The 25,181-nt window shown below is 60.3% G+C and overlaps 2 protein-coding genes across 20 annotated transcripts; both read right to left on the bottom strand.

The window, feature by feature from the left end:
- Positions 1-136: 136 nt before the first annotated feature.
- Positions 137-5,670, bottom strand: ATXN7L3 (ataxin 7 like 3). 4 transcript variants are annotated; one of them, XM_085523636.1, is made up of 13 exons: positions 5,539-5,670; positions 4,391-4,524; positions 4,153-4,285; positions 3,877-4,048; positions 3,453-3,550; positions 2,763-2,785; positions 2,606-2,651; positions 2,435-2,466; positions 2,255-2,323; positions 2,003-2,046; positions 1,808-1,879; positions 1,583-1,716; positions 137-1,467 (listed from the first exon to the last, which is right to left on the bottom strand). In XM_085523636.1, the coding sequence occupies exons 2-13, from the start codon at positions 4,439-4,441 to the stop codon at positions 1,319-1,321; spliced, it is 1,023 nt and encodes a 340-aa protein (XP_085379762.1). In that variant the 5' UTR covers positions 4,442-4,524; positions 5,539-5,670; the 3' UTR covers positions 137-1,318. The 4 variants fall into 4 exon arrangements, with proteins under 4 accessions (XP_085379762.1, XP_085379764.1, XP_085379760.1 ...); XM_085523638.1 differs by having other exon boundaries at positions 4,391-4,505; XM_085523634.1 differs by having other exon boundaries at positions 2,606-2,785.
- A 3,018-nt stretch (positions 5,671-8,688) lies between these two features.
- UBTF (upstream binding transcription factor) lies at positions 8,689-23,524 on the bottom strand. 16 transcript variants are annotated; one of them, XM_085523618.1, is made up of 22 exons: positions 23,091-23,524; positions 19,653-19,781; positions 18,568-18,743; positions 18,384-18,467; positions 17,622-17,777; positions 17,060-17,124; positions 15,093-15,213; positions 14,522-14,632; positions 14,125-14,258; positions 13,543-13,684; positions 13,351-13,392; positions 12,731-12,844; positions 12,477-12,632; positions 12,033-12,188; positions 11,831-11,941; positions 11,667-11,755; positions 11,262-11,451; positions 11,077-11,124; positions 10,840-10,908; positions 10,418-10,564; positions 10,051-10,170; positions 8,689-9,716 (listed from the first exon to the last, which is right to left on the bottom strand). In XM_085523618.1, the coding sequence occupies exons 2-22, from the start codon at positions 19,708-19,710 to the stop codon at positions 9,603-9,605; spliced, it is 2,403 nt and encodes an 800-aa protein (XP_085379744.1). In that variant the 5' UTR covers positions 19,711-19,781; positions 23,091-23,524; the 3' UTR covers positions 8,689-9,602. The 16 variants fall into 16 exon arrangements, with proteins under 16 accessions (XP_085379744.1, XP_085379743.1, XP_085379745.1 ...); XM_085523617.1 differs by having other exon boundaries at positions 23,223-23,524; XM_085523619.1 differs by lacking the exon at positions 23,091-23,524 and adding an exon at positions 22,157-22,297.
- Positions 23,525-25,181: the final 1,657 nt, after the last annotated feature.

Genomic DNA, 25,181 nt, shown 5'->3' with positions numbered 1-25,181 from the left:
GCCCCGCCCACCGCCTGACGTCATCACCCCGCGACAACCCCCGCCCCCCATAGTTGTGACGCAGCGCTGACGCACGTGCTCTTTCCGCGCGCGCCCGCGCCGCTGTGACGCAACCACGTGACATAACCACATGACGTAAACACGCGCGACGTGGCGCGCCGCATTTCCCGCGCCCACTGCAGTCCATGACGCGGGTTTATTTATAACGGGGGGGGGGGGCTTAAAGGAGGGGGGGGGGCGTTGCGGGCACGGCCCACGCACGGACACACGGACCTCACGACCACCTGCGCACGGGACGCGGCCAACAATGAACCCCACAATGTACCCCCCCCCATTATAATATCCCCCCCCCCCATCGGGACCCCCCCGAGGGTCGGGGCACACGAAGGCCAGCTCCGAGCGCCCCCCCCCCCCCCCCCCAGCAATTGCCTTTAGCAGCAGTTTGAAACGAGTGAATCCAGAACGGACAGCACCATAATTCGCAAGACCCGAAGGAAGGACTGGCCGGGGGGGGGTTGGGGAGGAGAGGGGGGGGTTGGGGGGTGACTGGTCCGGTTCTGGTTGGGGGGGGCACAGAGCAGATCGCTGCGGGGCCTGCAGTGGGGGGGGGGGGGGGGGCTGCAGCTGCAAGGACCCGTTCTGCCCCCAGCCTTAAGGGAGGGGGGGCAACAAAGACCAAGACCCCCAACCATAGAGACCCCACTCTGTTCAACCCCCCCCCCCGACAGAGCATTAGGAGGTCGGGGTTCCCCCCCCTTCACCCAAACGAGATCAGCTGGGTGTATGGGGGGGTAAAGCTGCAGTCGCCCCACACACGCAGCATGCACAGCCCCACAACCCCCCCATACCCCAACCACAGGCTTCAAGAGGAGGAGGGGTCCCACAGAGAACATCCCCCCCCCCCTCCAACCATATGCCCCATCCTGAGCCTGACTCCATAGCACCAGCCTGGAGCAACAGAAAGAATTCTGTGCCCCCCCCCATGGGCCCATGGCCCCCCACCCCACTGATACGGGGTGCTCTGGAGGGGGGGAACGCAAGGGGGACTGTAGCAGGACTGGGGGGGGGGAGCGATGCAAGGGGGGGTGGGGGCACTTATGGGATCCCTCCCAGTACAAAAACAACGTCACAGAATAAATAGAGGCACCGGGATGGGGGGGATGGGGGTGGAGGGGGTCGGGGGGGGGGGGGGGGGGCACAAACAGGGGCTCCCAACTGCAGCCCCAACCCCCAGCAATGGCTGAGTCCTGCAGCCCCCCGGGTACCCCACGTCCGTCTGTCTCTGTGTCTGTCTGTCCATCCGTCCTCCCCGTGGTGCTCAGTTGATGTCATCGTAGATGCTGGGGGTGTGTGGGGCGGGGGGTTTGGGCTTCTTCTTCTTGCTGGATCCCAACCCCGGGGCTCCACTCACCAACCCCAGGTGGGGCTTCTTCTTCTTGGTCTTACGGGACTCGGAGTTGTTGGTACCTGCAGGATGTGGGGGGGGGAGTTGGGCACTGCTGGTGTTAGATGGGGGGGGGCTTTGGGGCTCGGTGCTGTGCTCCCCCCCACCCCATTTTGCCCCCTCGCCCTCAGCACTCACTGGCTTTGGAAGAAGCTGAATCCGAGGGGGAGATGTCGGAGGCTCCATCCCACTGCAGGCGGCTCATGATGGCCTGACTCTCTGCCACGTCAAAGCCGTCGTTCTCCACGCTGCTCTCAGCCTCAGGCAGGGACCTGCACAGCAGCACCGTGTGCCAGGGCTGGGGGTTAAAAGCCCCCCCCCCAAAACCAGGCTCCAATCCCCCCCCCCAGGATCCTCACTTACGCTGAAGGACCAAGGAGGTAAATCCGGACCGACCTCCGCTGCTCATCCGTGTGCTGGGGACACCGCAGGGATCTGGGGGGGGGGTGGGGCTGAGTGAGGTGCTCAGCTGCATCCCCCCCCCCCCCCCCCCCAAAACACACACACAGCTCCATCAGCCTGCAGGCAGCCCCCAGAGCCCCCTCACTATTCACTCACCTGGTGCACATCTTCTTGGTGTGTTCAGAGATGACCCCGCATTGCTGGGGAGAGAGGAGCTGGGTGAGGGATCGTGGGGACATGGAGCTGCACTATATGAGTGTGACCCCCCCCCCAACTCAACCTCCCCCCACACCACAGCATCCCCTGGGCATGTCCCCAGTCTGGTGCTGTTCTGAGCTCACTCATACCCCCCCCTTCCCCCAAAGGGCACCTTCCCCCCCCCAGGACACCCCGTGCCCCCCCCCTCACCGTGGTGAGCAGCGTCCTCAGCTCCTCCGGGCCCAGCGTCTCGTAGCTGATTCCTGCTGAGTTGCTGTACTGAGGGGAGACAGGGAGTGGTGTCAGACCCCCCCCCACTCAGTGACATGAGCCATGACCTGGGATGTGGGGGGGGGGGGGGGGGGACAGGAGGGGACGGGGTTCCCTCACCTTGAAGGGGTCTGGGTTCCCACTGAGTTCACCTGAAAAAAGGAAGGGGGGTGAAGTTAGTGCTCCCCAACCCCCCTTACAGCCCCTTCATTACAGCCCTGCCCCCACCCCCCCCAATTCACAGCCCCAACCACTCACCCAACCCCCCCCACAGCCCCCCCATCCCCTCACCATTCTTGTGTTTCAGGGACTTGGACCTGCGGGGTGAGTTGGGGTTCTGCAAAGAGAGCAGAGAGTTGGGGGGGGGCAGCCCCACAGCCCCCAGCCAGCCCTGAGGTGGGCAGGGGGGCACCAAGAGCACCCCCAAAGCTGCCCCCCCCCCACTCACCTTATCCGATTTCCTCTTCTTTGCTGCAGGGAAAGAGAAGAATTTTCACTCCTTTTGGCAAAATTTAGCCCAAAATGTCACCCCACCCAACACTACCAGGTCAGTGCTCCCCCACCCCCCCAGCACAGGGATGGGGCACAAGAGACAGCACAACATGATCCCATCCCATCCCATCCCATCCCATCCCATCCCATCCCATCCCATCCCATCCCATCCCACCCCATCCCACCCCATCCCCATCCCCATCCCATCCCATCCCCATCCCATCCCATCCCCATCCCATCCCATCCCCATCCCCATCCCATCCCATCCCCATCCCATCCCATCCCATCCCACCCCATCCCCATCCCCATCCCACCCCATCCCCATCCCATCCCATCCCCATCCCATCCCATCCCCATCCCCATCCCATCCCATCCCATCCCCATCCCATCCCACCCCATCCCACCCCATCCCCATCCCCATCCCATCCCATCCCCATCCCATCCCATCCCCATCCCCATCCCATCCCCATCCCATCCCATCCCCATCCCATCCCCATCCCCATCCCCATCCCATCCCCATCCCCATCCCGTCCCATCCCATCCCCATCCCGTCCCATCCCATCCCCATCCCATCCCCATCCCCATCCCATCCCATCCCCATCCCCATCCCCATCCCATCCCCATCCCCATCCCCATCCCATCCCACCTTTCTTCTCAGAGCCATAGGACCAGTCATTGTCATTGATGTCGTCATTGTCCTCTTGGTCACTCTCCGACTTGTTCATGTTGTTGCTGCTCGCAATCCTGCCCAGGGAGGGGGGGTGGCATCAGGTCCCCATTGTCACCCCCCCATCTCCCCCTTTCCCCATCTCTGTGCCCACCCAGCATCAGAAATTCCTTCTCCAAAGTCAGACTGGCACAGGGAGCCCCATTGGCCACGGGGGTGACCAAGGACTGAGGGATGTGGTGGGTGGGCACGATGGGGGTGGGCTGGGGTTGGATTAGTGGATCTCAGTGCTCCCATCCCCAGCACAGTGAGGGATGGGGACAGCACGGAGCTCCCAGCCCACAACCAAACTGCTGTGCCTCAGTTTCCCCCATGGTTATGGCTGTTTTTGGGGGGGTCTCACCTGCGGTTGGCGATTCGGCTGCTGTTACGACCCATCCCCAGGCACTTCTCCAGGTGGGGGGCGAAGCGGGAGGCGGCGATGCTGCGGCTGCAGTTGGGGCAGACACATTCCTTGTTCTTCCATTGGTTGTAAACCTGCCCAAAGATGTCCACCCCCGGCTGGTCCACGATCTCTGTGGGTCAGGAAAGGTGGGAAGGGGGGGGAGCAATGAGCCCAGCCCTATATCTCACCCCATGGATTTCTCCCTGTTGTCTCCCCCCCCCGTTTCCTCCTCACCAAAGTCCTTCATGCTGTCGGGGTCGGTGTCATCCAAGAAGAAGTAGCCGCATTTGACGGCGCGATGCACCTCGAAGCACAGCCCCAGGCAGGCGTCCTCCACCAGCTCTGCATAGATCTCATGCGCAATGGCCTGCAGAGCAAAGGGAGCGAGAGGATGAGAATGGGAGGGGGAGATAGAAATAGGGGGGGACACATAGTGTGCCCCATCCCCATAGGGGTGGCTGTGTCTGCTCACCTCCAGCTTGCTGTTATCCAGGCCAGCCACAGACATATCCTCCATTTTCATTTGCAGCTGCTCAGGGGGAAGCGGCGGCCGACGCTCATAGCAGGGGGGGGGCACAGGGAGAGGGCTGAGGATGGGGGGGGACACTGAGTGCAGACAGTGCAGATAGACCCCTATTAACCCCCCCAATCTATACCCACAGCCAACCCCCTCCTACCCATGGATATAGGGGAGAGGGTCCCAAACCGGCTGTTGGGGGGGATGTGTGTGAATTGGGGGGGGGCAAACCCAAAAGCAATCGATCAAATAAAGCATTAAGATGGGGGGGGGGGGGGGGGCAACCTCACACTGTGCCCCAACTGTTGCCATGGAGGGGAGGATCGAACTCCCCCATATACAGCGTTATACCCCCCTTATACCGTTATACCCCCCCATATACCATTATACCTCCCCTTATACTGTTATACCCCCCTTATACCATTAAACCCCCCATATACAATGTTATACCCCCCCCTTATACCGTTATACCCCCTTATACCATTATACCCCCCCTTATACAACGTTATACCCCCATATACCGTTATACCCCCCCATACACCCCATTACCCCCCTTTACACCGTTATACCCCCCCATATACAATGTTATACCCCCATTATCCCGTTATACCCCCATATACCATTATACCCCCCCATATACAACGTTATACCCCCCTTATACCATTATACCCCCCATATACAATGTTAAACCCTCCCCTTATACCATTATGTCCCCACTTACACAATTATACCCCCCCTTATACCATTATACCCCCCATATACAACGTTATACCCCCCTTTATACCATTATACCCCCCTTATACCGTTATACCCCCATTATCCCGTTATACCCCCACATACCGTTATACCCCCCCATACACCCCATTACCCCCCTTATACCACTATACCCCCCATATACAACGTTATACCCCCCCTTATACCACTCTACCCCCCTTTACACCGTTATACCCCCCCATATACAACGTTATCCCCCCCTATACCTTTACACCCCCCCATACCCCCCGTTACCCCCCCCCATTCCCATCCCCGAACAAAGCCGTGTCTCTCGGTTCCCCGTTGCTGTGGCGCTGTTCAGTCCCATTCCCGTTCCACCCGTCACTCACCGGCGCTCAGTCCCGAGGCTGCCGGGCCAGGCTCAGGCTGAGGCCCAGGCCCAGGCCCGGGGCCGTTCAGCGCCGCCCCCCGGCCGGGCCCGGTTCCGGTGCCGCCATGTTGGCTCGGTGCGGCGCTGAGGGGAGGGGCCGGCGGGTGGGGGAGGGAGGGGGGGGAGCTGGGCGAGATGCGCATGCGCGGCACGCCCACTCCTGCTTGGTAGCCAATAGGAAAGCGCCGCAGGAGCAGCGACCAATGAGGAGAGAGAGCAGCCGCGCGGGGATGGGGAGCGGAAGAGGCGGGGCTAAGATGGGGGCGTGGTCTATTTGAGGGCGTGGCTTAAAGTGGGCGTGGCTTCAGTGGGCGTGGCCTATTGCCTTATATGGGCGGTACAGTGCTGCAGGGCCGGCCCCATAGAGACCCCAATGGAACCCCCACCCCATAGCGACCCCTCAGGGTCCCCCCTATGGATCTGCCATCCTTGTGTCCCCTCCCTGTTGTAATCCCTGCCCTACTGACCCCTATGGACCCTCATGTGACCCCCCCACGGCTCCCCCATCCCCATGCACCCCCACATTGCCCCCATAGACCCCCATACCTTCGTTACCCCCCATACCTTCGTTATCCCCCATAATAACCCCATGTGGGTCCCATTCCCACACATCCCCCCCCCACAACGACCCCCATCCCTGTTCCCCCCAACACTGACCCCTCTACCCCCATTCCCTCCCCATAGTGACCCTCATATCTCTACATATACCCCCACAACGACCCCCAGCTGTAACCCTACAGACCCCCTACCCCCATCCTCTTCCCATAGTAACCCCCAGGGGGGTCCCATTCCCAACCCCCCCCAATAACGATCCCCATGGACCCCCCATAGTGACACCCATCCCTGTTTTGACCCCCAAGGACCCCATCCCCCCCATAACAACACATATATCAACCCCACAACGATCCCAAGGCCAGCAGTGACCCTATGGACCCCTCTACTCCATTCCCCCCTATAGGACCCCTATAGGACCCCTATAGGACCCCCCTACTCCATTCCCCCCTATAGGACCCCCCTACTCCATTCCCCCTATAGGACCCCTATAGGACCCCCCTACTCCATTCCCCCCTATAGGACCCCTATAGGACCCCCCTACTCCATTCCCCCCTATAGGACCCCTATAGGACCCCCCTACTCCATTCCCCCTATAGGACCCCTATAGGACCCCCCTACTCCATTCCCCCCTATAGGACCCCTATAGGACCCCCCTACTCCATTCCCCCCTATAGGACCCCTATAGGACCCCCCTACTCCATTCCCCCTATAGGACCCCCATAGGACCCCTATAGGACCCCCCTACTCCATTCCCCCCTATAGGACCCCTATGGACTCCCCTACTCCATTCGCCCCTATAGGACCCCTATAGGACCCCCCTACTCCATTCCCCACACATCCATCCCATAATAACCCCCAACAGCGACCCTATGCCCCCCCCTCAACCCCCCCCCCCCCATTATCACCCCGACCACCATTACCGGCCCATCAACGAGGCGGGGCACGGAAACTTTCTGCACTTTATTATACAAAAGAAACCAAATGAAAACCAAATAAACCCCCCCAAAACCGAACGAACCGCCCCCCCCCATCCCCCCCCCACCCCCAATAAAACTCCACTTGGGGATTCCTCTCTTTTCTACCCCATTTTATCATCATCATCATCATCATCATCATCACCTCCGTCCTTTATTGCCGCCATCGCCGTCCCTCCAACCTACAAAAAAACACCTTGAAATACTCAGACCAAAAAACAACGAAAACGGGTGGGATTTTTTTTTGAGTTTCTTTCTTTTTCTTTCCCCTTTTTTCGACTTTTTTCCTCGCTTTTTCCGCTCCATTTCGCTCCTTTTTTCTTCTGATTTCTCTCGTCTTTTTTACCTCGCGGGTTCTTTACTCCCTTCCCCCCCTTTTCCCCCCCCACTCCCCCATTTAAACGCCCTTCCCGAGCGGTGCCAAAAAGCACCGAGCTTCAATGTTCCTCTCGCAGCGCAAACTGCCCCCCCCCGCCCCCCCCCCCTTCACTGTCGGCGCTGTAAGAATTAATTATTATTATTATTAATTATTATTATTAATAACGGGAAAAAACACCCCAAATTCGGCTCTTTTTGCCCCTTTTTTTCCTGTTTTCTTTTGGGAGGGGGGGGGTGGGTTTGTAAGAAAAACATGGTTGGATTCACCCTTAGGGGTGGTTTTAGGGGGGGGGGCACAGACAGACGGACGGACATAAGGATGGGGGGGGTCGCAGATTGTCTGTGTGTTGACCCCCCCCCCCACACACACACCCTGAGCTGCTGGGGGGGCTGGGGGGGGGGATTGCCCCTAATTAGTGCTTTTCAGCCCCCCCCCCCCCCCCCCAAGCATTGAAGGGGTGCTCTGTTATATCCAGGACACCCCCAAAAGCTTTAAAAGGGTGTAAGTGGAGGTGGGGGGGGGGCTGAGAACAGCAGAACCGGCTGGAGGGGGGGGGGGGGGTGTTACAACCCCCCACTATAACCTCAGTATTCCCCCCACCATGTGCCCCCCCACTACAGCCTCAATACCCCCCTATATATGGCCACCCCCCCCCGTGCAGAGATTCAGGTTAAAACAAGAGAAAACACTGAATTAAAGCACAGAAGGGCAGCCCCCCCCAGCATCACCTACCCATGATGGGGGGGTGGGGGGGGCACGTTCTCACCCCCCCTTCTCCCTTCCTGTCCCCATCCCAGCTCCATTTCAAGGACAGAAAAAGGGGGGGGGGATGCTTCGTGGTGCCCCCCCCCCTTTAACATAATGGGGTCTGGGGGGGCCCTCAGCTCAATGGGGGATGGGAGCGCAGCGGGGGGGGTGCTGTGGGATTGCTGGTGCTCGTATCTGCTTTAAAAAGGGGGGGGGGCACCAGGCAGGTGCCATCAGACCCCCCCCATCCCCCACACACCCACCCCGGGCCCCCAAAACGACCCCCCCACCTCAAAAAACTAAACCCCAAGTGCCCCAATATATACAGTATAAAGGGGGGGGGGAGGGACCCATAGGGTGAAGGGAGAGGAGCAGCTTCAATGGAGATATTGGGGGGGGGTGAAATAAAGACGTGGGGGGGGGGGGGGGGGGGGATAAGAAACTAACTAAAAAAGATGGCTCTTTGTCGTTTTATAAAAAGGAAAAAAAAAAAAAAAAAACCAAAATAAAGAATCAAATAAAATACAACGGCACAACAACCACCAACAACACAGACAGGAGCCCCCCCCCCAGCCGCCCCCCCCCCCCAACTTCATCCTCCTCCTCCCCACGTTGGTCACTGTGTGCCACGGCTCCACCCCCAGCCCCCTCCCTACCCCTGCTGTGTGTCCCCCCCCCCCCACTTCCCTCCCCACCTCCCTCCCATCGACCCCCCCCCATTAATTCCCCATTAATCCTGTGATGGGGTGGGGGGGGGTCGCGCCGGTGGCACTCAGTGCCTGGATGCGGAGATCTCCGTGCAGCTTCTGTACAAAGTACAAGGGGGAGGGGGAACCCCCAAAAGCCCCCCCCCCAAAGAGGAGGGGGGTGAGTATCTGAGTCCTGAGCAGCTCAGCTCATGTCCTGGGGGGGGGGGGCTGAAAGGTGGGGGGGGGGGTTTAATATTTTTTTGTGTGTTTGTTGTTTTTTTTACAAAAAAACCCACATATAATAATAATGGGGGGGGGGGTGGAAATATGGGGGGGGGGTTGTTGTTGTTTGTTGTTTTTGTATCTTCTCCTCTTTTATGTATAAAGTCCGGAGCTGGCGACGAGGAAATGGGGGCGAACCAACAAAAATAGGACCAAAAAACACCCCCTCCCCCCCAACAGCACAAAGAGGGGGGTCTGGGGGAGGGGATCATCCCCACCCCCCCCCTGCTTCACCTCCCCTCAATGTGGGGGGCTCTTCTGGCCCCGCTCCTGGGGGGGTCCTGCAGTTCATTGTGGGTGGGGGGGGGTGAGAGGCAAAGGATGGGTGAAAAAATGGGGGGGGGGGCGAAGAAAAACGGGGCCAAAACCGATCAGACTGCAGGGCGTTACTAAGAGCTCAGTTGGAGTCGGAGTCGGAGGAGTCCCCGGAGGAGGAGGAGGAGCTGCTGCTGCCCTCGGAGTCGTTGTCATCTTCATCTTCATCCTCATCATCCTCATCGTCCTCATCGTTCTGCAGGGGGAGGGGGGTGTTATAAGGGGGGGGCGGTCAGTGATAGCAATGCTGGCTGCCTCCCCCTGCCCTGTGTGCCCTCCCTGCTGTGCCATGGGGGTCCCTGCCCACCCCCCAACCCAACCAAGGGGGGGCCACCAGCACGCGGTGATGGGATCTGGGGGTCGTGAAGGAAGGGGGGGGCACCCTGCCTGGCTCTATGCTGACCCCCCTCGTGCCTCAGTTTCCCCCCTTGTTCTGGCTGGGGGAAGGAGGAGGCGCGGGGCTGAGCTGAGTGAGGGGGGGATTAAAGGGGGGGGGGGTCGGGTTGTGGGGAGGGGAGGGGGCACCTCACCTGTCCGGGGGCGAGCACGAGGCACGGACACGGTTTCTGACCCCAGCGCCATCCAGCATAGTGTGACTGCAGTTGCACCGGCGCAAAGCTTTGCCTCTGCTCACTTACACGGCATTCACACTGGCGCAAACGGAGCCGAGACCAGACTCAGTACGTCCGGCAGGAGGTCCGCTCCTCGTGCCCCCCCCGGGGACGTGCTGGTTGGGTCCCCATTGTGCCCCCCCTCCTGCACACACACACACACACACCCCTCCCCTCATCAGGGTTGTGTTGCTCCCCACCCTCCCCTTCCCACCCCTGGAGGTGGGGATGGGGCTGAGCGATGATGGGCCCCCCCTTATCAATGTGTGCCCCCCCCCCAGCTCACCTCGTCGCCGTCCTCGCTCTCCTCCTCACTGCTGGACTCTGAGGAGTCGCCGCCCTCCTCTGACGAGTCCCCGTTGTCATCATCATCGTCCTCATCTTCATCATCATCATCCTCGTCCTCTTCGTCGTCATCGTCGTCCTCTGACTCCTATGGGGTGCAGGGGGGGGTTGGTGGTGGGTGGGGGGGTCACCCACCAGCCATAGGTTTCCTCTGGCCATAAAGCAGGAGATGCTCCCACCCCACTGGGCTGGCAGTGCCCAAATGCCCCCAAAAGGCCCCTGGTGCCATCACAGTGGGGTCCCATCGACCCCAAGTGGGTTTTGGGGCACAGCTCTGCCCATCACACTGAGGTTCCCACCCAATGGTGCCCCCACCCCATTGATGGTGCCCCCACCCCATTGATGGCTCCACACTCGACTCACCGACTTGGACTGCATCGTCGGCTTCATCTTGGCGTTGGGGCCCCGGATCTTCCCCATGTTCTTACGTTTCTGTATGGGGAGGAGGAGCAGCACTGAGCAGCGATGCATGAACCCACAGCTGGGCAAACCCACGGGGCCCCCAAACGTGGCGCTGCAGGAGGGGCTCCCACCCAGCTCAGGACCCCCAGCCCCCAGCTCAGGACCCCCCCCAGCCTCACCCCACACGGGTACACTCACGTTGGAGATGTGTTCCTTGTATGCAGCCCGCTCCTGGGGCGACAGGCTCTGCAGAGACAGAGGGATGCTCAGATCACAGTGGCACCCCATCCCAGACATAGGGCTTAATGAAGCCACTACAGCCCCTATCTCCCTATGGGCAGCTCGGGGTGCAGCAGGGGACACCAGCTCCTCCTGGTGCTCACCTTGAGCCAGATCTCGAGGTGCACCTTGTACTGCTTCTGCTGCTCCTCCGCCAGCTTCTTATAATGGTCCTTCTGGCCCTGCGAGATGCGCTGCCAGCGGCTGCCGATCTCCACCATCCTCTCCTTTAGGGGGAGGTGGTTCAGCTCCCCATTAGACAGCAGCTCCTGGGAGAACTTCTGGTAACCGTTCCTGCAGGGGGGGGGGGGCACGGAGCTGAGCTTAGGTGTGTTGGACTGGGGGGGGGGATGCACCCCTTGTACCCAAAGCAGAGCTTTACCATCCCAGCACAGCCCTAAGGATGCTCCCCATGCCCCACCAAGGCACTCACATGGGGGGTTTCTATTCACATGGGGGGTTTCTATTCACATGGGGGGTTTCTATTCACATGGGGGGTTTCTACTCACATGGGGGGTTTCTTTGGCTCTCCCTGGAACTTCACCTTCTTGGCGGAGTTGGTGGAGCAGGGGGGGGCTCTCATCTCGCTCAGCTCCCTCTGAGCAGCAGGACAGAGGGGTCAGGGGATGCGGGCAGCACCAGGGTTTGTTATGGGGATGGGGCAGGGACGCACCTCGTATCGCTTCTGATCCTCCGCCGCCTTCTTGATCCACATCAGCTTCTCTTTCTTCTCCATGTTGTTCCAAGTGGCTTCCATGGCCTTCAGTGCCTTCCCCCGGTCGTTCTGCAGCACAGACCCACGTCTCATGTCTCACTCAGGCTCTGTCACCATCCACCTCCCCCCAACCCCCCCAACCCCTGTCTCCTGTCCCCACCTTAAAACGTGCCAGGTAGTCCCCGATGACGCTCTGCTGCCAGATCTCCTCGGCTGTTTTGGGGGACTCGGGCAGCTTCCCACGTTCCTCCTTATCAGAGCTGTGCTTCTTCTCCGACTGTGCCTTCATGGCCGCCTCCCGTGCCTTGTACTTGGCCTGGGAAGGGGCGGATGAGGGATGAGAATGGGCACCAACCCACTAATGAGCACCAGGAGGGGCTGGATGCCCGTCCCTGCCACCATCCAACCTCTGAGCTGGGGCTGGGATGGGTACAGCTGGATGGGTATGGCTGGGATGGGTACGGCTGGGATGGGTACGGCTGGGATGGGGGTACGGCTGGGATGCTCCCAGCTGCCCCCTAAGGACAAGTGGAGCCCCCAGCACAGGGCAGGGATGGGAGCTGTGCTGTGTGAGCTGTGCTGATGGGTTGGGGATGGTGCCCACCTTCTTCTTCTCCGAGAGGTCGTTCCACATTCGTGCCAGCAGCCGGGTCAGCTCACTCTCCGACAGCTCCGGCCGTTCCTCCTGCAGCTGCTTCCGCTTCTCCTCCGAGAAGATGAACATGGCTGAGATGGGACGTTTGGGCTTCTCAGAGCTGGCCTGGGGGCACACACAGATGTCGGGTCAGTGAGCACCACCATCCCCATCTCACATCCCCATTGAGTGCCCCCCCCTCCTCCTCCTGCCGCCCTCCCCACCTTGCCGGTCTCTGGCGAGGACTTTTTGGATGCAGGACTCGTCGCTCCTTTCCTGATGCTGCCCAACATCTTCTCCTCTCCCAGCACCCGCTGCTGCTCCTCCTCGGGCAGGCTCTGCACACACACACACACAGGATTAGAGAGCTCCAGGCCTGACACTAACAAGGCATCAATGCAGCTGCTGAGCAGGGAGCAAAGCTCTCAGCTGGCTGCAGAGCAGGAGCTGTGCTGAGCCAGAATCCAGCCAAGCGCCCGCCCTGGGGTCCCAACACCCCACAAAACCCCCTTCAAAGGGCACAGCTCCTCCCCAGCTCCATCCTCCCCCCTGTCTCATCTGCTTCCTCCCAGCCCAAGCTCTGCGGGGCAGAGCAACGTGTGGCTCCACGTCACATCCGTCAGGGACAAACATGGTGCTGGGGGGAGCCCTGGTGCAGCTCCCCACTCACACACAGCCCCACACTGTAGCTAAGGGAAGGAAGCAGGAGGCCACAGCACCGCACTCATTGCTCCCCCTCCCCATGGCCCCAACCCCTGCAGTGTCAGCTTCCTTCCCCATGCTTGCACTGGAGCACCAAGGCAGCATTGCATAGGACATGGCTGCACCCAGGGATGCCACTCACCTCCAGGAAGCGGAGCAGCTCGATCTCGTAGTCTTTCTTTTTCTGTTGGGAAATGGAGATGTGGGGTTAGACCCAGGGATCCCACCCACCCCATTGCTGCCACCTCTGCAAGCACCACATGCTGCCCCATACAAGCAAACAGAGCACAGGGGAGGTGCCCAAGGACCCCCCCCCCCACCCCATAGCACTCACCTGGTCACACTTTTTGTGGTAGGCGTCCTTCTCCTTCTGGGAGAGCAGCTTCCACTGCTGGCTGCACAGCACCATCCGCTCCGTGCTGGGCACGTCTTTCATGCTGGCCATCAGCTCGGCGCAGTACAGGGAATAGCTGTTCCTGCAAGGGATGCAGGGTGATGGTATATGAGGGATCATGGCACTGGAGGGGTGTCTGCAGCCCCCTCTGGGCTGTATAAGGGCAGAGCTGAGCCAGATGTGGCTGCATTGTACCCAGAACATGCAGCATGGCCTTAAAAACCTCACTGAGACCATCTGTGAGCTCTACAGCTCCTCAAAAGGAGCCTATAATAGAGACCTGATGGTGCCCAATGCCACAGCTGGGCCGTGGGATGTTTGATGTGACGAGGACAAGCAGCCCATAGCAGTGGGGGGGCTTTAAGCTCCATTCCAACCCCACCACGCTGCCATCCTGTCATTAACAGCATCACCAGCAGCTGATGTGTGAGCACCCAAAGCCAGGCAGAGCTCAGAGCTCCTGCTGCCCCCCCACCCCCCAACACATCCCACCCCCCAACACACCCCCCCTCCATCACTCACGGGGGCGGTTTGGTGGGTCGTCCATCGAACTTATCCTTGAGCTGCCTCTCAGCCTTGGTGAGCGTGGAGCGGGTGATGCCCTCCTCGCTGAGGTTCAGCTCCGGGTGCTTCTGCATGTAGTCACGCATGATCTCCTATAAGGAGGGAAGAGTGGTCAGCACAGCACTGCCATCCCCGCCAGCCTGGGGACCAGAGGAGGAGGAACGAGAAGCCAACCATCGCCCTATCCATCTCCCCAGGGCACTTCATCGCCCTAACCAGCTCCCCAGGGCACTTCCCCATACAGCACTGGAGGAAGCAGGGCTCTCACTAAAGAACCTGGCTGAACCCCACTTGGCTACCAGGGACAGTGACGACAGGGGCTGTATGGAGAGGATGGGGTGAGGCTGCTCCCTACCTCGTACTCCTTCCGCTGTTCCAGGGCCTTATGAATCCATTTCAGCCTCTTTTTATCGGAGAGTCGAGACCACTGCTTGCTCAGCGACTCTTTTACCTCCTTCGTGGTGGCCTGAAAACCCAAAGCCAGAGGTGAGGGCAGAGGGGTAAAAACCCAATAAAAAAATAGGATCAAAAAAAATAGATAGCAGGGCATGCCCTGAACCCCGGCAGGGGCCGGGGGGGGCCACGAGCAGAGCTCATGGCTGGGGAATGGAGTGCGTGCGAGTGCGGGCCATGGCCGGAGGTGGATGTCTGTGCTGGGAACCTGCTGCCCTGACCGATGTGTAAGGCTGTGCTCAGCCCTATAGGTAAAAACAGGGGGGAGGCTGAACCCCCTGAGCCTCTCCTATGTGTGCAGAGCCCTCCTTACCTCGATCCACACTGCTGGGAGCTCCTGCTGGCTTCCTGCAGCCTGTATTCCTTCCTTATGGTGCTTCTCTCGTTCCCCCTCCTGTCCCCCAGCAGCGGGGTATGGCACCCCCAGCACTCACACTCACACACACTCACTCCCCCCCACCCACCGTACTCACATCTGGACGAACTTTCAGGTAGATCTTCTTCTCGTGGTTGTACCACAGCTGCTGGGGGGTCTTGGGTTTCTCGGGGACGTCGGGTTTCTTGGCGTTCTGGATGAGATCCGGGTGATCTTCCCTTTACCCAGCAGGGAAGGGGGGAAGGGGGCAGCATTAAGGAGGCTGATGGTGCAAGGTGAGCATCCCAAACCCTCCCCATTGCAGCCTCACTGCAGCCTGAGCCACCACTGAGTTATATGGTGTTATAGAACCATAAACAACTGGCAGCCATAAGGACAACAGAGTCCAACTATTGAATTATGGCATCCCCAACAAGAGCAGAAGGGCTCTAAGAGAGCTCTGGGGACGTGGCAGCTCTGAGCACCAACTCCAAGCAGCAGGTGATGATGGAGTGACGGCCTTGGTCGATGAAGGGAAGGCGACCGATGTCATTTACCTGGACCTGAGCAAGGCCTTTGACATGGTCCCCCATCACATCCTCATCTCCAAATTGGAGGGAGGTGGATTTGATGGGTGGACAACTAGATGGATAAGCAATTGGTTGAAAGGCCGCAGACAGAGGGTGGTGGTCAATGGCTCTATGTCCAGGTGGAGGCCGGTAACGAGCGGCGTCCCTCAAGGGTCTGTCTTGGGACCGGTGCTCTTTAACATCTTTATTAATGACATCGATGAGGGAATGGAGTGCACCCTCAGCAAGTTTGCTGATGACACCAAGCTGAGTGGTGCAGTCGATACGGTGGAGGGAACAGATGCCATTCAGAGGGACCTTGACAGGCTGGAAAGCTGGGCTCGGGTGAACCTAATGAGGTTCAACACGGCAAAGTGCAAGGTTTTGCACTTGGGCCGGAAGAACCCCAGGCACCTGTACAGGCTGGGAGGAGTTGTCCTTGAGAGCAGCTCGGCTGAAAAAGACCTAGGGGTCCTGATAGATGAGAAACTTAACATGAGCCAGCAGTGCGCTCTGGCAGCCCGGAAAGCAAATGGGATCCTGGGCTCCATCAGGAGAGGGGTGGTCAGCAGGGATAGGGAGGTGATCGTCCCTCTCTACTCTGCTCTTGTGAGGCCCCATCTGTTGTACTGTGTCCAGGTGTGGAGCCCTCAGTACAAAAAAGATATGGAGATTTTGGAAAGGGTCCAGAGGAGGGACAGGAAGATGATCAGGGGGCTGGAGCACCTCCCCTATGAGGACAGGCTGAGGGAGTTGGGTTTGTTCAGCCTGGAGAAGAGAAGGTTGCGAGGTGACCTCATTGCAGCCTTTCAGTACCTGAAGGGAACTTACTGCCAGGAGGGGAGTAAACTCTTGGAAAGGGCTGATAATAGCAGGACTAGGGGAAATGGTTTTAAGTTAAAAGAGGGAAGATTTAGGTTGGATGTAAGGGGAAAGTTCTTCACTAGGAGAGTGGTGAGGCCCTGGAACAGGCTGCCCAGGGAGGTTGTGGATGCCCCGTCCTTGGGGGTGTTCAAGGCCAGGTTGGACGGGGCCATGGGCAACCTGATCTATGGGGTCTCTATGGGGATCTATGGCGTCTATGGGGTCTCTATGGGGATCCATGGGGTCTCTATGGGGTCTCTGTGGGGATCTATGGGGTTTCTATGGGGATCTATGGGGTCTCCTGGGTAACCTGATCTAGTAAATGTGTATGTTTGGTGGCCCTGCCAGGCAGGGGGGTTGGAACTACATGATCCTTGAGGTCCCTTCCAACCCGGCTCATTCTGTGATTCTGTGATGGGGAGCACCAGGACCCAGTGGGGCTGCAGCACCCCCAGCTCAGAGGGAAGCTCTGCATAGAGCAGGGCAGAGGCTTCAGTGTTTAGCAGTGGCATTTCCAACCCACAGAGCATTGCTGGTCCTTTAGCTGCGGCTCCCAGACACAGGGCTGCTCACAGGCACCTTATTGCAGCTCCCCCCCATCCCGCAGCACCCCCCAGGGCTCCCTCTATAGGGACACAGGGCGGCCTCTCACCTGAACCTCGCCAGGTTCCTCTCAAACTCCTGCTTCTCTCTCTGGAAGTCCTGGATGTATTTCAGCTGGAGGCAGAGAGAGATGTCAGCACATGGGAAGGACACGCTGACCCTGCAAGCTGGGCTGGCCCCACAACTGCTCCCAGATATGGGTTTCCAACCCAAGAAGCAGGAACCCATCCCGACCTGCTGCCCCATCCCATGGGGGCAAGGTGCCTATGGGTGAGCAACACGGAGGACTTTGAACCCAGGCCATTTGCTGCTGGTGACAAACTGACCCGAGGTGACTGTCCCAGTGCCAGCACAGCACCGTGAGAGCGTCCTTAATCCCAGCCCACAGCAAAGCCACCACCCAGCACTGACTGCAAGGGACGGACAGACAGAACCTCCACCCCCAGCCCACAGTGCTGGGAAGCAGCAAAGGGAGCCAGACTGGTCGGACGGGGCTGAACCAGCACCAGGGTGACACCTAAACCAGGCAGGAGCTGGGTTGTACTGGGAGAGCTGGAGTCCTTAGTGGGGTCAGGGAGGCACAAGGACCCGGTTCATTTCCCCTCATGTACCTTTTTCTTCTCGGGAAGCTCCTTGTATTTCTTGGACAGGATCTTGGTGAGATCCAGGTTGCTCATTTCGGGGTGAAGTTTGGCGTATTTGGCTCGCTTCTCCATGAAGAAGCGGAAGTAGGGAGTCAGGGGCTTCTTGGGGAAGTCGGGGTGTTTCTGGGGAGAGGGCAGAGGGGTGAGAGCTGAGCACCCAAACACTGAGCACCCAAATACTGAGCACCCAAACACTGAGCACCCAAATACTGAGCACCCAAACACTGAGCACCCAAACACTGGGCACTGCAGGGTCCAGCCCTCAGCTCCCCGTGCTGAGCCATAGGGACACCCCAGCCCCACAGACAGGGAAGGAGATGCTTTATGGACAAGGGTGGCCCGGTCAGGAGTGGACATTTAGGGTCAGGCTCCAGGACAGCGGGCACAGAGGGAAACTGAGGCAGGAGGCGGCCACGTCCCCCACCCACATACAGCAGCAGCTCCCCAGGCTGCACAGCACGAGCTCCCCAGCCTGGCAGGCCAGGAATAGGACCAATAGGACCAATAGGGCCAATAGGGCCCATCCCCTGCTGCTAAACTTGGCTGCAGGCTCCCAGTGCTACGTCCGGCCATATGAAATGTACCCTGAGCTTGGCCTGAGCCCAGCGCTGTCGGCTGCTGAGCTGCCTCGGGACACACTGGCACAGTGACAGCCCCAACCCAGCCAGGGCAGGGTCCCCTATGGGGGGATAAAAGCCCCATGTTTTACTGCCGTGCTTTTGCACTTACCTTGAGCTTTTTGCCCTTGTAAGGATTCTTCACGTGCTCCTCAGCATCCATGATCAGCTCCGTGAGGGTCCGGAATTTCCTCACCTGTTGGTTGGGGGGGGGGGTTTGGTCACATCGCTGCCCCCAACCTGCCCTATAGCTCACAGGTACCCACAGCCATCAGGACCAGCAGCCACACACTCACCTCGTTGGAGATCTCCATCCATTTCATCTTGCACATCTCCCCCGAGAAGTCCTTGAAAGCCACTTTCTCCCAGTCCAGGTGGGACTCGGTGGTCTTGAACTTGCTCCCGTCGTTGGAAGGCAGGTTGTTCTTCATGCACTCCAGCAGAGTCAGCATGTCCTCCTGCGACCAGCGATCTGCATGGCACAAAAAGCACTGAGCTATGGGGCACAGCAGGGCCTGCAGCACCCACTGTGTGCCACCCATAGGGACCAAAGGGACCGTGGGGGCACTTCCCATCACCCTCCAGCAATTTGTTTCAGGTTGGAGCTAGAAAATGCAGCAGCTGCAAACCAGAGGGACTCGTTCCTCCTGGTGCACCATCAGATAAGGGCTGCATTGCTCCTGCACCAACAGAACCCACAGTATATCAATGTGGGGTGATGCACCCAGTGCTGCACTACGCTCTGACCCCCACCAAGGATGACATGGGGGGGGGGTCCTGGACCCTCAATGCCACCTCCCTGCCTGGGACCCCCCCCCCCCCCAGCCCCCTACCATGAGGATGAATGGGGCCGCCTGCGCCCCATGCCGGATTTATCCCTGCTCTGCTGGCACTGCTGTGCTGCTCTATATTGGGAACGCTGCCCTGCTGGCATTAAATCCACCTCGAGAGCCAGCAATGGACACGTGCTGCGCTGCCACGCGTGGGGCAGCTGACCCACAGCGAGAAAGGAGGGACCCAGAAAGGGGGGGGGGGTGGTATTAGGGGATGGCAGAGGTGCTGGCAGGACCCCCATGGCCCCCAGCCCTGCTCTGAGCTCACTGCAGGCTCAAGGAGGCCCCAGGTAACAACACAGCCCTTAATTCAGCCCAGATGTGCACAGAGCAGCAGGCCGGGCGCTGAGCTCTTTGTGCCAACCCAAAAACGAGGCTAAAACCCACAGCCCACCCCCTATATCCCCCCCTACACCCTACAGGGCACCCCACAGCATCCCCACACAACCCCATAGGGCGACCATTTGCCACCCCCCCCCCCTCCATACACACACACTGCATGGACATTGGGGTTATGGGGGGTGGGTTGGGGGGGGGTTGCCCCTCACCTTGGTTTTTGGGAGCTGTCATTTCCAAGTCTGCAGGGCACTCGCTGTCGCCGTTCATCCTCCACCTGCCTGATGCCAGCACGGTCCCCGCCGGCGCCGGGCGCTACCGTCGCTCAGTGCCGCTGCGCTCTATGGGATAGAAGGGGGGGCATTAAAATGGGGGGGGGGGATAAAGGGGAGCACAGCACGACCCCCCCCTCAATAAACCTCCTGGCTGCTCCTCTGACCCCCTCTGTCAGGCCTATGACCCACAGCTGGGTGAGGGTTGGGGGGTGTAAGTCACCCCCCCCCCCTCCTCCATGCTGTGGGTGGGGGGGAATAGGCTGAGAGTGATATTGAGGTGGGGGGGGGGCTCAGAGAGAAGCCCCCAAAGTGTGGGGGAGTGAAGGGATGGAGCTGTAAAAGGGAGGGGTGGGCAGACAGAGTGTGACCCCCACCCCGCTCTGAAATGATGGGGAGAGCTCATGGGGTCCCTATAGGGAATGACCCCCCCCCCCAATGGGAGAATGAGGTGGGGGGGGCGTTTAGTCAGTGGGGCTGCAGGGGTCTGAGAGAATGGGGGGCTGGGGGGAGCAGAGCGGGCTGCAAGGGGAGACTTCATGGAGGGGGGGATCTCTATGGGGGGGGGGGGGGGGGAGAAACCCCATGGGTGGATCAATAGAAAGTGGGGGACACAAGGCCTGATTGGGGTCCCTAGATAGGAGTCCTGTGGGGGGGCACAAGGCCTGAGGGGGGGGTTTCTATGCAGGGATGTTTGTTGGGGGGGGCAGAAGGCCTGAAGGGGGTTTTACTATGAGGGGGTCTTTGTGTGTGTGTGGGGACAGGAGCTGAGTAGGGGCCCCATGCAGAGCTCTTTATGGGGGGGGGGGGGGCAAGGCCTGAAGGGTCCCCATGAGGGGATCTCTGTGGTGGGGGGCAGGGCCTGAGGGGGGGGGTCCCCATGTCCTCACACAGAGGGCGAGTGGGGCCTGAGGGCGGGACCCCACCCCACAAGGGCATCTCAATGGGGGGGGGGTCACCACCAGAGGGTCTCTATGGGCGGGGTCCCTGCACAGTGTGGGTGTGCTCACAGTGCTTCCTGTGATAAGGGCCAGCCCTGAGGGGGGGGTGGGGGATGGCGGGGGGGGGTGGGGGCGGTGCCGTGCGGGAGGAGGGCGCTGCGGGATGGGGGGGGCGGGGCGCGCGCACAGGGATCCCCGGGCGGGGGCGCGCCGGGATCCCCGCGGGGGGGGGAAAAGGGGGAGGGGGGAGGGGGGGCGCATCCCGTGCCCGGGGGGAGGAGGAGGAGGAGGAGGCGGGGGAGGAAGGGGCCGGGCGGGGGCGGGGAGCAGCACATGCCCCGCGCGCCCCCGGCAGCGCCGCGTCTCCTCCTCCTCCTCCGGCGGCAGCACGGACCGGACCGGGTGGGACCGCGGCGGACCCGCGTCTCCTCCTCCTCCTCCTCCTCCTCCTCCTCCTCTCTCCTCCCTTCGCCTCCCGACCGCGGCCCCTCCGCCCGCCCCCGCCGCCTCCCCCACCCGCAGACAATGGGGCGGCCGCGCTGCTCTCCCCCTTCTCTCCCTTCTTCTCCTTCTCTCCCCCTTTCCTCGCTCCGTTACCGACCTCCGCTCCCTCTCCCTCCCTTCCCTTCCCTCCCCCCCCCTTCCCGGAGCTGCACACGCACACAATGGCCGCTCCCGCAGCGCCCCGCACCGCTCCGCACCCGCCCCGCGGTTCTAAAGCCGGAGCCGAACCCACCTCCCGAGCTCCGGCTGCAGAGAGGGGGAGGAGGAGGAGGAGAGCGGGGAAAGGGAGGAGAGGGGGGGAAAGAAGGGGAGGAAGGGGGGGGGGGGAGGTTGGGAAGAGCCGCAGCCCCACAGCCCCGGAGCCGCCGTGGGGGGAAGGAGAAGGAGAAGGGAGGAGGAGGAGGAGAGAAGGGGGGAGGGGGGGCGGGGATGCCCGGTGGGGGCGGCCGGGCAGCTGCAAAGAGCCGGGAGGGCAGCGCGACCTCCCCGCACCGACCCCCGGGGAGCGGTTGGGGGCCCCCCCCCCTCCCTCCTCGCCACCCCCTCCTCCTGCTGCCGCCGCTCTGTGTGTGTGTGTGCCCCCCCCGCAGACCCCTCCTCGCAAAGCACCCACCCACCCGGCGGGGGGCTGCGGGACCGCGGCTGGGGTCGGGTAAAGGGGTGGGGGGGTGGGGGGGGAAGGGGAGAAGGGGAATTTGGGGGGTGGGTGGGGGGGGGGTGAGGAGAGGGAAGGAAAAAAAGAAAGGTGGGGGGGGGGAAAGGAGGAAAAAAAGGCAGAAAAATAATAAAAAGGGGAATGAAAAAATAATGGAGAAATGAAGAGGGGGGTGGGGAGGAAAACAAGGGAGAAAAAGAGAAGGGAAAAGGAACCGGAGGGGTGAGGATGGAGGTGGGGGGCGTCGGGATGAAGCGGGGGGGGGGGGGTCGGGGATGGGGCCGGAGGGAGCGGGGCGCGCCCGGGCAGCAGCTCCGGCAGCTCCGCTCCGCTCCACGACTCACCCGGGCTGGGGAAAAACAAGCGCAGCGCTGGAAGCCTGCCCCCGGGATCCAGCTGCGGAGCCGGGAGGGAGGGAGGGCGAGCGGGGAAGGAGGGAGGGAGCGGGGAGGAGGAGAACGGAGGGAAGGCAGGGAAGGGCCGGGAAGGGAAGGGAAGGAGGAGGGGGGGGTTCGGCGAGGCCGCAGCCGTCGAGCCGTGCGCTCCCCCCGCGTTGAGCCCCAGCGCGGAGCCCCGCAGCGCGGCCCGACCCGGCGGGGAGCGGGCGGCCGCTTCCTGCCCGCGGGGGCCCCACGCGAGCGGCTCCATCTTTGCTTCGAGTTGTTTCCCTTCCTCTCCCACCCAACCCCCCCCAATTCCACACCAACACCACCCCAAAGCCTTTGCTTCAACCCCACACCCCAAACCCGACTGTGTTTGGAGGCGAAGGGGGGGAGAAAAAGGAGAAATAAGCGGAAAAAGAAAAGCGGAGGGTGGTTTGATCGGGGGGGGAAGAGAGTCGGAAGGTTGGAGGGGGGAGATGGAAGGAAGGAGGATAAAGAATAAGGGGGTAAAAAGCACGGGGGGAAGCGGGGTGAGGTTGGGGGGGAAGCGGGTGGGATTTGGGGTCGGAGGGAAAAGAGGGGGAAAAAAAGAGAAAAAAGGGGGAAAAAGGAGAAAAAGGGGGAAAAAAAGAGAAAAAGGGGGAAAAGGAGAAAAAGGGGGAAAAGGAGAAAAAGGGGGAAAAGGAGAAAAAGGGGGAAAAGGAGAAAAAGGGGGAAAAAGGAGAAAAAGGGGGAAAAGGAGAAAAAGGGGGAAAAAGGAGAAAAAGGGGGAAAAGGAGAAAGATCCGGAGCGCAAATGGAAGCGGAGGAGGGTTGAAATAAACCGAAAAGCGACAGGATCGAAGAAACGGAGCCGGTGAACGGATCGAATCGGCCCCGGAACGACGGCGCTTACCGAGCTCGGAACGCGGCCGGGACCGAACAAAGCGCAGCCCCGGAGCTCGGAGCGACCCGGCGCCGCGCGGGGGCTTCGCTTCTCGCTGCGGGGTTTCGACGCGGGGCTCAACGCCGCCCCGTTCCCACGTACCTGCGGGCCTGGGGCCGCGGCTCGACGGGGCCGGGGCTCGACGGGGCCGGGGCGGGGAGCGCCGGTTGAACGGCGGCCAGCTCTGCAGCGCTGGCCCCGGGCGTGGACGCGCTCCAGTCCCCGCAGAGAGATCGCGCTTCCCCCGCCTCCATGGCGCTGCGTTTCTCTTCCAATCAGCCGGGCTCTGAGCGCCGGGGTCCGCCGCCAGACTCGGCCGCTCCCCAGCGGCGACCGACGCCGCCGCCCCGCGATCCCCGCGGCCGCTCGCGGGGATTTTTTATTGCTCTCTTTGCTTTTGCAACAGTGTGGCGGAGGGAGGGAAGGGAAAAGAAAGAGGGGGGGGGGGTGGGGGGGGGCGGGGGGGGAAAGGAGGGAGGGGGGGGGAGGGGGAGAAAAAAAAAAGGAGGAGGAGGAGGAAGGAGAGAGGAGGAGTGGGGGGAGGAAGGAAAAAACACCTCCTTACATGTGCGACAATCCGGGGTGGCTTTGAGGTGGGAAAAGGGGAGAGAAAATAGGGGGGGGGGGGAGAAAAGAGGGGATGGGGGGGGGGAAAAGAGGGGGGGGGGGGGGAAAGAGGGGAGGGGGGGTCTCGGGGATCACCCCCCCCACACCCAAAACCCTCCGAACCACCGCCCCACCCCGGGTTTGGGGCCGGGCCCCGCCGGGATACGGGGCTCAGCCCGGCGGGCGGGGGGCAGCGAGCGGCCGCCTCCCACCCCCCCCCCCTTCAACCCCCACCCCCGGCCCCCCCCCTCTTTTCCCGGCCCCCCCCCCCCCTTTACCCAACCCCCGCCCCGCTCCATTCCCCGTCTCTCTCTCTCTTAATTTTCTCTCTTCTTCTTCTATTTTTTTTTATTTTTTTTTTTTTAATGCAATTTCTCCCAACTCCACCTTTGTTGTGTTGGGCGTCATTCCCCGCAGCCAATCCCGGCTCCTCGCATTGCAATCTCCGCTCTACGGGCGCCTACGGGGCCCCCGGGGGGGGGGCAACGCGAACCGGCAACGCAGCGCCCCCCCCCCCCCGCAATGGAGCGGTGCGGGATCGCTGCGACGTGCGGGGTTTCCTATTGGGGTCGTTGAGTAGAAAGATCGGCTTCGGAAATGCGTGGATGGACGGAAATCCCGCATCTGTTCCTCTTATGGGGCTGGGGGGGGTTCCTCGGATCGATTTATTTATAGGGGGGCTTCTCAGAGCATTGCCCTATTGGTTCGTCTTATAGGGTCACTTCTCTTATCAATTTATCTTATAGGGGCATTTATCGGTGCGTTTCCCTTATCTATTCATCTTATAGGGTCGTTTCTCTTATCAATTTATCTTATAGGGTCACTTCTCTTATCACTTTATCTTATAGGGGCATTTATTGGTGTATTTCCCCTATCAATTCATCATATAGGGTCGTTTCTCTTTTCAGTTTATCTTATAGGGGCATCTATTGGTGTCTTTCCCTTATTGGTTTGTCTTATGGGATCGTTTCTCTTATCAATTTATCTTGTAGGGTCACTTCTCTTACCAACTCATCTTATAGGGGCATTTATCGGTGTGTTTCTCTTATCAATTCATTGTATAGGGTCACTTCTCTTATCACTTTATCTTATAGGGGCATTTATTGGTGTGTTTCCCTTATCAATTCATCTTATAGGGTCGTTTCCCTTATCAGCTCATCTTATAGGGCCACTTCTCTTACCAACTCATAGGGGCATTTATTGGTGTGTTTCCCTTATCAGCTCGTCTTATAGGGTTGTTTCTCTTATCAATTCATCTTGTAGGGTCACTTCTCTTATCAATTCATCTTATAGGGGCATTTATTGGTGTGTTTCCCTTATCAACTCATCATATAGGGTCGTTTCTCTTATCATCTTATAGGGGCATTTATTGGTTCATTTCCCTTATCAATTCATCTTATAGGGGCATTTATTGGTGTGTTTCCCTTATCAGCTCGTCTTGTAGGGTTGTTTCTC

The sequence above is a fragment of the Coturnix japonica genome, chromosome 24, assembly GCF_054131305.1.
Source record: "Coturnix japonica strain WE chromosome 24, WE-NBRP24, whole genome shotgun sequence".
In the NCBI taxonomy this organism is placed as follows: domain Eukaryota; kingdom Metazoa; phylum Chordata; class Aves; order Galliformes; family Phasianidae; genus Coturnix; species Coturnix japonica.
Note: the sequence above shows the minus strand (reverse complement) of the source record. Positions and strands in the feature narration are given on the sequence as shown.